At 47.6% G+C, this 12,756-nt stretch overlaps 1 protein-coding gene across 2 annotated transcripts in view; it reads right to left on the minus strand.

Annotated features, from left to right (window-relative positions):
* Positions 1-10,709, minus strand: part of LOC108443111 (fibronectin type-III domain-containing protein 3A-like) — a 38,355-nt gene extending 27,646 nt beyond the window's left edge. The window contains exons 1-2 of one of the 2 annotated variants that reach the window (XM_017723537.2): positions 10,532-10,709; positions 3,352-3,481 (exon numbers count right to left, since the gene is read on the minus strand). In XM_017723537.2, coding sequence (XP_017579026.1) covers positions 3,352-3,450 — 99 coding nt within the window. In that variant the 5' untranslated portion in view covers positions 3,451-3,481; positions 10,532-10,709. Of the gene's footprint in view, positions 1-3,351; positions 3,482-9,839; positions 10,498-10,531 lie in introns of those variants that run through there. The other variant, XM_017723538.2, reaches the window with a different exon arrangement.
* Between the last annotated feature and the right edge of the window lie 2,047 nt (positions 10,710-12,756).

Consider the following 12,756-nt stretch of genomic DNA (forward strand, 5'->3'; position numbering starts at 1 on the left):
TTTTACACTCAAACTTATAACTTATATAATCAAATATTAAAAGGTGTTCAATTCCTGACTGAACTTTGTTTTTAGTGGTGTCAAAGTTGTGTTAATAAGGCGTTAATGGCATTTTTACATTTTCCTATTTTTGTAGTTCCACAGTTTTCAAATGATAAGTTCCACTGATGGCTCTTTTGGTAAAACTGAAGTTACTTCCAGCTACAGCAGCACCATGAATTTGTTCCTGAAGGGCGTAAAACCCAAACTAAGCAAAACACAGCGCTAAAGTTTGCAATACCAGTAGGTACCTTGAGGAAGCCCTCAGCAGACTACGCTGGACAGTGGTTGGCGGAAGAAGTATGGAAACATTAACAAGAAGCAAACTAACAAAATGGAAATCGCCCATTTTCCCCGAAACAAGACCCAACGTACAGGTACAAAAGCGGAAGAACTAGAAGTGCAGCTAAGTTGGAACGTGCAGCCACTGTTGCTCTCACTGGACACTCATGATGATAATGTTACTGAATTAATGAAAGCAATAAACACTTTCAGGTGAAGCTTATTTTGTCCACTAACATGAAAAAAAGGACTAAATCTGTCCAAAAAAGAATGGGATTAATCACAATTAACTGTGCTGATTAACTGTTTTAACGGTCCTACTTCTTTCCAGCAAATTTGTCTATAAAAAGTATTTTCATAGGTATAAATATCTTTCTGTAAATAAATAAACTAACATACAAACTGCAAACAACCTCCACTTCCCGATATTAAAGTTTCACTTTCACATGTTGATAAGTGTGAAAAACACACAGGCAGGGAACAGCACACACACACACACACACACACACACACACACACACACACACACACACACACACACACACACAAAGTCTCAAACACCCTCCCATCAGCGGAGACTATCAGGACTGAGTTCCGGATGTGTACACTTCCAGCCCCCTTCCCCCTCCACACCCGCCCCATTTCGCCTCCTCTTACTGGAAATGTTGCTGGCAGAGCGCGGCTGTCAGGAATGCAGACGCTTCACTCTTCTCCTCCAGGCTTGGCTAACCCCAAAACCCTGAGCTGCGCTTCCGAGATTTCTGTGCGTTTGTCCCTCTCAAGAGACCTGAACCCTCACAACTAACCCTCAGCTAAAACCCAAAATCTCAACTCACCCCAGGCACCCCCCCCACCCCCCGCCAGTGTGTGCCTGCAGACACATCTCCTCCAACCTTCAGCAGATGGGATTTCACTGGGTCTGACGAAAAAGGTTATCTGTTTTAGTTCCAGTTATTAGCAGACTGTTAATAATTAATATGTTCAAACAAGTCTGAAAAAGTCAGACAAGGCACTGGAAAAGTTAACTACAGGGAAAGAATGTCCACTGGGAAGAAAGAGTTCAGAGAAAAGTCGGCGCTCTGGTCACACAGCCGTCAGCTGACGGTGATTTTTTAGCTACAGGTTGGTGCATCACTTCATACATTCCACACAGTCACAAAACACAAATCCATCATTTCAGCCTCAGAAGTCTAGGAGCTTTACTGAAGCTCCAGCAGGACTGCTGTGTCTGATCCATTCGCACCAGCGCAACACACACTAACACACCACCACCACGTCAGTGTTACTGCAGTGCTGAGAATGACCCACCACCCAAATAGTACCTGCTCTGTGAGGGTCCATGGGGGTCCTGACCACTGAAGAACAGGGTAACAGAGTATCAGAGAAACAGATGGACTACAGTCTGTAACTGTAGAACTACAGAGAGCAGCTATACGGTCAGTGGAGCTGATAAAGTGGACAGTGAGCGGAGAAACGAGGAGGTGGTCAGAGTGTTACGCCTGATTGGTGTGTGTAGGTGCAGAGTTACATGATGAATTACACTCAGTTTACATTCCGTATCGACAGGGTTGAATCTGCACTTCTGGCTTTTTTCCATTTGTTTCAACGTCATGAAACAATAAAAATGAGGCAAAATGTCTCAAAACTACACTGTGCACAGAATAATAACTTCTCAAATTCAAACCACAAGAATGTATCTCTTCTTATGCTGATGAGCACAAATGAGGTGCCGATTAAAAATCAAAAACTTGATTTCTCCATTAATTAAATCTTCCAATAATTAATATAAAATAACATCATGCTTTTAGCACTGTTGGTGATGACTGCGACTTTTAAGGGTTAATGAACTATTTTAAGAATGCATTTATGTAAATTAGGAAACAAGTACATGCACTTTACATAAAGTACATTTTGATTAAAGCCTCTAATATTCTTGATGGCCTTTTTATGTCCGACCTCACCGTCACTGAGTGCCATTTAAAGCTTGATTTGTGAATGAAAAGCTGCAGATGCAGAATTCGATGGTTTCATCTCATCATTTTCAAGGCTGCAAATGTGACGTGACTAATTTGCAATTAAAATCTCCACCTCAAATCAAAATCTCCACCCTCACGATTTGTTCTTAGCACTAATGCATCAGAACGGTTCAGTAGCTAGACCACAATGTTAATCTGCGCTGGGTTAAAATGATCCAGCCCCTGTTAGAAGCTTTAGTTTGCTAGATTACAGCAGCGACAAGAGCCAAATCAACTTGGAGAGGGTATAACGCCAACTATTTAAATCTGCATTGCTTCTGTAATCAATATCAAATCAAGATCATGATTTATTTATGAAGCGCTTTTTATAACGGCTGTTGTCACAAAGCAGCTTTACAGAAAATTCAGATCTAAGCCCCAAACGAACAAGCCAAGAACCTTGACAGGAACCAAGACTCAAAAGGGGAACCCATCCTCCTCTGGTCAACAGCAAATCAGCAGCAGAAAAAGAGGAACATTAATAAAAAGAGAGATTTGACAATTAATATACAATATTAACTGCAGACAACAGAAATCAGTCGGTCAAGTATTCACCACTGATGACCGACGACCACTGCCGAACATCGATCAGAGCCACAAACGAGAAACAGATGTATAAAAACAAGTGACTGCCGTAGAACCACCAGCACCAGTATCATTACAGAATACGTGCAGTCTATATGAATGGTTATGAAGGGGTATCTACAGCAACGCGCCAGTCTCGCCATTATCTCTAAACGTTGATAAACTCCACTCGTCCACAAGCAGCAGCCTTTCCCCTTTGTGTGTTTTCCCATGCGGCTTGACTTCACAGTGGTCTGACTCTTTGTGCCTGTTCCTTGTCTGTTTCTCATTCAGCTATAAGACTGAAAATGGACATTGTTTTTCATTAGATTATTATAAACACTGAAATTCCTTAAGATTGATCCAGCACTAGTGACGTAATCTATTATTTCTCTATTCTGAGGAGATCACGGCCTGTTATTTAGACTTCACCCCAGTATGAGCCACTCACCTGCTGCATGCCATCTCCACTGATCACGTGAGGGAGGAGGGGCACCTCAGCCAGCATGGGCGTGGCCTCCAGAAGTGGGAGGTGCTGATCGGTCATCATAGTTGAAGAGAGCTTTCATTGACAGCAGCTCCTGTGGGACAGTAATGAAAATCAGTAAGATGTGTGGCAGAACCATCAACGTACTGCAACACCCGAGACACACTGAAAGAACAAAACCTTTCACTGAGGTCAAATTACCAGGTAAGGTGGGACCGGACGCATATCACATTACAGCGACGTCTAAAATAACACAACTAAAAATATCACCTGCATGAGAATCAGGATCATGATACTCCTCACATCTCACTACACCTGCTATCCTCTCAACCCTGCATGGTACTGTCAACACCACTTCAACTGGAAAGATCACTGACTTTCAAATATTTGAAGCTTTAAAATGATAAGAATTCAAATATTTACCCCCAAAAGTGTCAGCCAAAACAATATCACATTTTGAACATATGACTGACCCCAGTTTGACGATTAATCAGAGACTGAGAACTCAGATGACTTTCATATCTGAGCATATTTAACCTCGACACAGTCCCGGTACGTCTTCTGGGAAAGTCAAAGGTCTCATTACGGTCCTCTGACACAAAATGAGCTGACGGACTGCAGTGCTGTGGTGTGATGTTCTCTCTCCTCTCACTCTCTCTCCGTTGGTCCGTACTTCACGCTACATTTCCCATCTGGAGTCAATAACCCCTCACTCCTCTGCACAAACGCAGGCCAGGCTGTAAACAGGAAACACGAGGAACACATGCGACATGACAGAAAACCTCGCTCAACGCCAGAACACGACACCAAACAACCTGCCCTTGCGTAGAATCAGCAGCCAAAACTACAGCTGTTCTGACCACACGCTTCCCCTGTGGACATCAGCAACGCACAGCATGCCACGCAACATACAGGCCTACAGGATGTCACGTCGCGTATAGTGTCTACCTTAAGGCTTCATCCAAGACAGCTGACATCATCAGCCTCAGCACTGCTCAAACACTTGTTAAGACTCTGAAGGGCCCTGAAGGCGACCAACAAATAAAAGCATATGAATGAATGACATTTTAACACTCTACACAATATTTGACCATATTTTAGCATTTCCCCTGCGTTTCATCACACAGACTACTGGCACCAAATGGTCGAGCGGTAGACTTGAGCTGTTTAACGACAGTATCGTCTGCCTGGAAGACGCATACGAGCGACTACATTAGTCTCGCAATCCATCCATCCATCAATCCATCCATCCATCCACTTTAAAAAGTTTTCTTTTAATGTGATTCAGCCCTGATCCGCTGTCTGGCTTCAGAACATTCTGTGGAGCAGATGCGTTTTCATGCCCATTTTCATGCTAAACCAATAAAGCTGTGCTGCAGCCTTTCACACACACAACGCCTTCCCTTACGAAACATTAACAGGGCTTAAAATATCTATACGTTATGATTACATCCGATAAACATAAACAAGACAACACACAGCTACGGTAGCAGCCTTCAGACAACTTCACACAAAGCTTTAGCTATTTTACAATTAAACCAAAGAAGTGAGCTTCAGATAAAGAATTAGGTTTGTGAGCAGTAAGCGTGTGTATTTTCTCCACTTCGAGCAAATGTGACAGGTAATTCATATTTATAGCTGCATTTTGGCTTGTGCACTAAGATCCTGCTGAGCTGCTGGTGCAGGAAAGCAGCTCTTTTTGTTTGTTTTTTTGGAAAATGACCTGCGCACCACCCTGGACAGGATCATCCATCAGCAACGGACCAGCAGCACGACTAGATGATGGTGCACTGCACACAGTATCTCAAGCCTAGCATGTGGCTGCGTTCAGTACAGCCGAGGAACAAACTGGCAAAATACACCAGCAAAACGTCGGCTCTCATTCACCAAACGTTCTCGAGGAAATGTATCACTTCTGATCAACCCAGTTCTGACGGAGACTCTGACTCAACGATGTTCTCTGTGTGGGTTTGTTCTCAGGTAAGAACAGAATCTACACACACTCAAGGGCACAAAGGTGAGAACCGTTCTGAGCTTTGAGAACACGCCATGAATCTGACGGAGACTTTTTCTCAGGATCTTTATCAAGAACACACTTATGAACAAACTTAGGAAGCTACTGGAGAACGAGGCCCACTGAGTACTATGATTACTCAACCCCACTGTTCAGACTAAGAACACAGCACGGCCCCTCAAACTCATTTCAACCTGCCACCAGAAGAGTTAAGGCACATGCAACGTGTGTGTTGGCAGGACTCAAACGCACTCGTGTAGAATCAGTGCTTTCTGTGTTTTTAGGCCTCCACTGTTTCCCAGCGAGAGCGTGAGCTCATTCAGAACACAATTCAGGTCATTAAGCACTTATTATTGCTTTGTTTCATCAGAGTGACTATCAGACACCACTACTGTGTCTTATATTCTCATTCACGTGCATGACTGTTCACAAATGTACACAAACTAAATAAAAATCTAAGAACTGTTGGCTTTGTTAGATCACATCTTCACATCTTCACACACCAAACGAACGCAGCAGCTCTGAGAAATCACATAATTAATGCAGAAAATCTACTAAATGACAGAATTAACCGAGATTTGGGTCTGCCTTACCGGGTTCAATAAAGCTTTACTAAACACTAAACAACTGAGGGAAACTGAAATAACTGGTAGAAATAAATGAATGTGAAATGAATAAATAAACTGTGGGACTGTGGGTGAAGAGCCCCCGGCAGTGCCAGGCACCCCTTAGCCAAGGGCCCCTGTGCCACACAATGACTCTTTGACATCGGCGGCTGCTGGCTCCTTCCACTCTCCTCCATTCAACAGCTGCTACAGCGTGGGGCGCCCCCCAGCCCCGCTCGCTGAGCTGGGACCCTGCCAGGCCCCATCCTCCACAACTGCTCAAAGGCTGGGACACTCCACCAACAGGAAGTGACCGCGGTGCCTGCTATCGCGGCTTACCTTCCCTGACGCAAGGGAAACACTGTTCCAAAGTTTCTCTCAACATCAGGTCTATCTGAGCTCCGCTGCTGGCCAGTCGTGTTCCACAGTCGTGGAGTTTACACTACAGACTCCCACTGTCAAAATAATCGAACGTCTACATTTTTAAAACGTTAGGGTAGAACTTTAGACCGGTGTGGACTGACTATCTGACCCACTCAGTGAGGTCGGTATCACTGCTGGTTCGTCTCGGCGTATTGTCTCGGAGCGTCGGTGATAACGGCGCGGCCGCGACACAGAAAAGCCGCAGGGCGGAGGAGAGAGACCGCGTGGAGCGCTAAAATGCCCTCGGGCGTCCTGCACCAGCCCAGCCTTTGAAAGGGTGACACAGGGTGTGGAGCACAGAGGAAACTGAACCCGACCAGGACAAAAGATGCTGAAACAGTGAATCTCATTTTCCTGTGACCACTCCCTCTCCTCTCTTCCCTCTCCTCTCCTCCCTCCATACTCTCTTCCCTCTCCTCTCCTCTCTTCCCTCTCCTCTCCTCCCTCCATACTCTCTTCCCTCTCCTCTCTCTCTTCCCTCCATACTCCCTTCCCTCTCCTCTCTTCCCTCTCCTCTCTCTCTTCCCTCCATACGCTCTTCCCTCTCCTCTCTCTCTTCCCTCTCCTCTCTCTTCCCTCCATACTCTCTTCCCTCTCCTCTCTCTCTTCCCTCTCCTCTCTCTTCCCTCTCCTCTCTCTCTTCCCTCCATACTCCCTTCCCTCTCCTCTCTTCCCTCTCCTCTCTCTCTTCCCTCCATACGCTCTTCCCTCTCCTCTCTCTCTTCCCTCCATACTCCCTTCCCTCTCCCTCTTCCCTCCATACTCTCTTCCCTCTCCTCTCTCTCTTCCCTCCATACTCCCTTCCCTCTCCTCTCTCTTCCCTCCATACTCCCTTCCCTCTCCTCTCTCTTCCCTCCATACTCTCTTCCCTCTCCTCTCTCTCTTCCCTCCATACTCTCTTCCCTCTCCTCTCTCTTCCCTCCATACTCCCTTCCCTCTCCTCTCTCTTCCCTCCATACTCTCCTCCCTCTCCCTCTTCCCTCTCCTCCCTCTCCTCTCTCTTCCCTCCATACTCCCTTCCCTCTCCTCTCTCTCTTCCCTCCATACTCTCTTCCCTCTCCTCTCTTCCCTCCATACTCTCTTCCCTCTCCTCTCTCTTCCCTCCATACTCCCTTCCCTCCATACTCCCTTCCCTCTCCTCTCTTCCCTCCATACTCTCCTCCCTCTCCTCTCTCTTCCCTCTCCTCTCTCTTCCCTCCATACTCTCTCTTCCCTCTCCTCTCTCTCTCCTCCATACTCCCTTCCCTCTCCTCCCTCTCCTCTCTTCCGTCCATACTCTCTCTTCCCTCTCCTCTCTCTTCCCTCCATACTCTCTCTTCCCTCTCCTCTCTCTCTCCTCCATACTCCCTTCCCTCTCCTCCCTCCCGTCCATACTCTCTCTTCCCTCTCCTCTCTTCCCTCCATACTCCCTTCCCTCTCCCCTCCATACTCTCTTCCCTCCATACTCTCTCCTCCCTCTCCTCTCTTCCCTCCATACTCTCCTCCCTCTCCTCTCTTCCCTCTCCTCCCTCCATACTCTCTCTTCCCTCTCCTCTCTCCTCCATACTCCCTCCATACTCTCTTCCCTCTCCTCTCTTCCCTCTGCACTCTCTCTTCCCTCTCCTCTCTCTTCCCTCCATACTCTCTTCCCTCCATACTCTCTTCCCTCTCCTCTCTCTCTCCTCCATACTCCCTTCCCTCTCCTCCCTCTCCTGTCCATACTCTCTTCCCTCCATATTCTCTCCTCCATCTCCTCTCTTCCCTCCATACTCTCTCCTCCCTCCATACTCTCTCTTCCCTCTCCTCTCTCCTCCATACTCCCTCCATACTCTCTTCCCTCCGCACTCTCTCTTCCCTCTCCTCTCTCTCTCCTCCATACTCCCTTCCCTCTCCTCCCTCTCCTCTCTTCCGTCCATACTCTCTCTTCCCTCTCCTCTCTCTTCCCTCCATACTCTCTCTTCCCTCTCCTCTCTCTCCTCCATACTCCCTTCCCTCTCCTCCCTCTCCTCTCTTCCGCCCATACTCTCTCTTCCCTCTCCTCTCTTCCCTATATACTCTCTTCCCTCTCCTCTCTTCCCTCCATACTCTCTCCTCCCTCTCCTCTCTTCCCTCCATACTCTCTTCCCTCTCCTCTCTTCCCTCCATACTCTCTCCTCCCTCTCCTCTCTTCCCTCCATACTCTCTCCTCCCTCTCCTCTCTTCCCTCTCCTCTCTCTCTCCTCCATACTCCCTTCCCTCTCCTCTCTTCCGTCCATACTCTCTCTTCCCTCTCCTCTCTTCTCTCCATACTCTCTTCCCTCTCCTCTCTTCCCTATATACTCTCTTCCCTCTCCTCTCTTCCCTCCATACTCTCTCCTCCCTCTCCTCTCTTCCCTCCATACTCTCTTCCCTCTCCTCTCTTCCCTATATACTCTCTTCCCTCTCCTCCCTCTCCTCTCTCCTCCATACTCTCTTCCCTCCACACTCTCTCTTCCCTCTCCTCTCTCTCTTCCCTCCTCCCTCTCCTCCATACTCTCTTCCCTCTCCTCTCTTCCCTCCATATTCTTTCCTCTCCTCTCTTCCCTCCATCCTCTCTCATCCCTCCATACTCCCTTCCCTCTCCACTTTTTCCCTCCATACTCTCTTCCCTCCATCCTCTCTTCCCTCTCCTCTCATCCCTCCATACTCTCTCTTCCCTCTCCACTTTTTTCCCTCCATACTCTCTTCCCTCTCCTCTCTCTTCCTTCCATACTCTCTTCCCTCCATCCTCTCTTCCCTCTCCTCTCATCCCTCCATACTCTCTTCCCTCTCCACTTTTTTCCCTCCATACTCTCTTCCCTCTCCTCTCTTCCCTCCATACTCTCTTCCTTCCATACTCTCTTCCCTCCATCCTCTCTTCCCTCTCCTCTCATCCCTCCATACTCTCTCTTCCCTCTCCACTTTTTTCCCTCCATACTCTCTTCCCTCTCCTCTCTCTTCCCTCCATACTCTCTTCCTTCCATACTCTCTTCCCTCTCCTTTTTTCCCTCCATACTCTCTCTTCCCTCTCCTCTCTTCCTTCTGCTGTCTTCTGTCTCCTCCTTCTTCCCTCTACACTCTTTCCTCTCCTCTCTCTTCCTTCTGCTCTCTTTTCCCTCTGCTCCCTCTCCTCTCTCTTCCTTCTGCTCTGTCTTCCCTCTCCTCTCTCTGCTTTCTCTTCCCTCTCCCCCCTCCTCTCTGATCCTGTGATGCGCTATCTAACCAGGCTAACATAGAATAGCCGAGGCTCTAAAGGCCAGCGTGAGTCTGCGGCAGGATCTGTGGCCCTTTGCAGAGCACCTTGTTGTGTGTGTGTGCGTGTATTTCTAGGGTGATGAGCAGCAACGTGCACAGACACACACTCTCTCACTGCACACACTCCTCATATTAGACCTGCTAACACCCTCAGAGCCACCACACCAGCGCAGTCCTACCCTCGCAGCCAGGGGTCGTGCTGTAAGACAGTGCCCTGTATCTTCTCTCAGTCTGATGGATGGTTTATGAAGTCCTACAGCTCTCAGATCATTTTTCACCACAGAATCATCTCAATGTGTCATAACTGGAAAGCCCAGCTCTAAAGTGAGCCGCACAGCGCATTCTGACCGTGTGGCTCCTGTGTAAAGTAAATTCAACGCCCTCCCAAGTTTGTTTTCCCCTCAAAAGTCGAAGGGCATCCAAGGCTCTTATCGCGATTACGTGGCGACGCCAATGAACGTTTTCCTGCAGAGGAAATAACACGGAACCCGTCCGTCCTCCTGCAACCCAGCGGTGCCACGTCCTCCCGCTCTGCTGTGGTTCCGAGGGCGACGGCCGACAGCGACTGCGCCGTCTGCGCACTGAGACGCCGCGAAGCCTGTAGCCTCCGAAACTCGCGGCGCCCTTTATGTTCGTCTTCAAGTTAACCTTAAAAACCGAAACGCAGCTCGAAACGCCGACCAAACACGCGGGTTCCTGAAGAATCCCGCGGGGGCACCGCGGAGGGAATCCTGGGGGAAGGGCCGGTTCACGGCGAGCAGGGCGTAGGCTAACTCGGTCAGCCCCGAGGAGGAGGAGGAAGCGTGGACGCCCGACGGATCGGCGAGCCGCGGAGGAGAAGCGGCGTTAGCAGAAACGCAGGAAAACCTACCGCGGAGAGGCCGAGGCGGAGAGGAGAGACGCGGCCGAGCTCGCATGTGACCAGCTGGAGAGGAGGCGGCGAGGAGGAGGCCCGACAGCGGTTTCCCTTTTTTTAATCCGCCTCCGAGAGACTCGGTCCTCCCAGACGCTCGGCTGCATGGAGTGGCTCCGACTGAGGGGAATGCCCAGCTACGGCATCGCCATCGGGCTGCGCGGGGACATGCGCAGTGGCCGCATTCCGGAACACGGGCGCTGAGCCGCATCAGCCCAACGCCGCGTTCCCCGCCTTTCAAACAGAACCACACTAGATTCTCGGACTCGCCACTAGAACACGTCGTCTCCGAGCCTAGAACACTCCGAGGAGAGCACGCGCTCAAATAGGGTTCTGTTTAGAACCACGAGTCCCCTACAGAGGAATGTCTGAACCTTTTTGAAAAGAGTTCTATGCAGCACCCAAAGGGTTCTGCCCATTTTCAAAGAAGTTCAATATACCGCACATTCTCCATCAGTCTGCAGAACCACCTCCTCGGTACTAAAGAACCATATACCACATTCTACATCAGTCTGAAGAACCACCTCATTACTAAAGAACCATATACCACACATTGTGCCTCAGTCTGCAGAACCACCTCCTCGGTACTAAAGAACCATATACCACATTCTCCATCAGTCTGAAGAACCACCTCCTCGGTACTAAAGAACCATATACCACATTCTACATCGGTCTGAAGAACCACCTCATTACTAAAGAACCATATACCACACATTGTGCCTCAGTCTGAAGAACCACCTCATTACTAAAGAACCATGTACCACATTCTCCATCAGCCTGAAGAACCACCTCATTACTAAAGAACCATATACCACATTCTCCATCAGTCTGAAGAAGCACCTCATTACTAAAGAACCATATACCACACATTCTCCATCAGTCTGAAGAACCACCTTCTCATTACTAAAGAACCATATACCACACATTCTCCATCAGTCTGCAGAACCACCTCCTCGGTACCAAAGAACCATATACCACATTCTACATCAGTCTGAAGAACCACCTCATTACTAAAGAACCATATACCACACATTGTGCCTCAGTCTGCAGAACCACCTCCTCGGTACTAAAGAACCATATACCACATTCTCCATCAGTCTGAAGAACCACCTCCTCGGTACTAAAGAACCATATACCACATTCTACATCAGTCTGAAGAACCACCTCATTACTAAAGAACCATGTACCACATTCTCCATCAGCCTGAAGAACCACCTCATTACTAAATAACCATATACCACATTCTCCATCAGTCTGAAGAACCACCTCATTACTAAAGAACCACATATACCACATTCTCCATCAGTCTGAAGAACCACCTTCTCATTACTAAAGAACCATATACCACACATTCTCCATCAGTCTGAAGAACCACCTCATTACTAAAGAAACATATACCACACATTATGCCTCAGTCTGCAGAACCACCTTCTCGTTACTAAAGAACCATATACCACATTCTCCATCAGTCTGAAGAACCACCTTCCCATTACTAAAGAACCATATACCACATATTCTCCATCAGTCTGAAGAACCACCTTCTCATTACTAAAGAACCATATACCACACATTCTCCATCAGTCTGCAGAACCACCTCCTCGGTACCAAAGAACCATATACCACATTCTACATCAGTCTGAAGAACCACCTCATTACTAAAGAACCATATACCACACATTGTGCCTCAGTCTGCAGAACCACCTCCTCGGTACTAAAGAACCATATACCACATTCTCCATCAGTCTGAAGAACCACCTCCTCGGTACTAAAGAACCATATACCACACATTCTCCATCAGCCTGAAGAACCACCTCATTACTAAATAACCATATACCACATTCTCCATCAGTCTGAAGAACCACCTCATTACTAAAGAACCATATACCACACATTATGCCTCAGTCTGAAGAACCACCTCATTACTAAAGAACCACATATACCACATTCTCCATCAGTCTGAAGAACCACCTTCTCATTACTAAAGAACCATATACCACACATTCTCCATCAGTCTGAAGAACCACCTCATTACTAAAGAACCATATACCACACATTCTCCATCAGTCTGAAGAACCACCTTCTCATTACTAAAGAACCATATACCACACATTCTCCATCAGTCTGATGAACCTTCTCATTACTAAAGAACCATATACCACACATTATGCCTCAGTCTGATGAAC

This window comes from Pygocentrus nattereri, chromosome 8 (genome assembly GCF_015220715.1).
Source record: "Pygocentrus nattereri isolate fPygNat1 chromosome 8, fPygNat1.pri, whole genome shotgun sequence".
NCBI classification, from domain to species: Eukaryota; Metazoa; Chordata; class Actinopteri; order Characiformes; family Serrasalmidae; genus Pygocentrus; species Pygocentrus nattereri.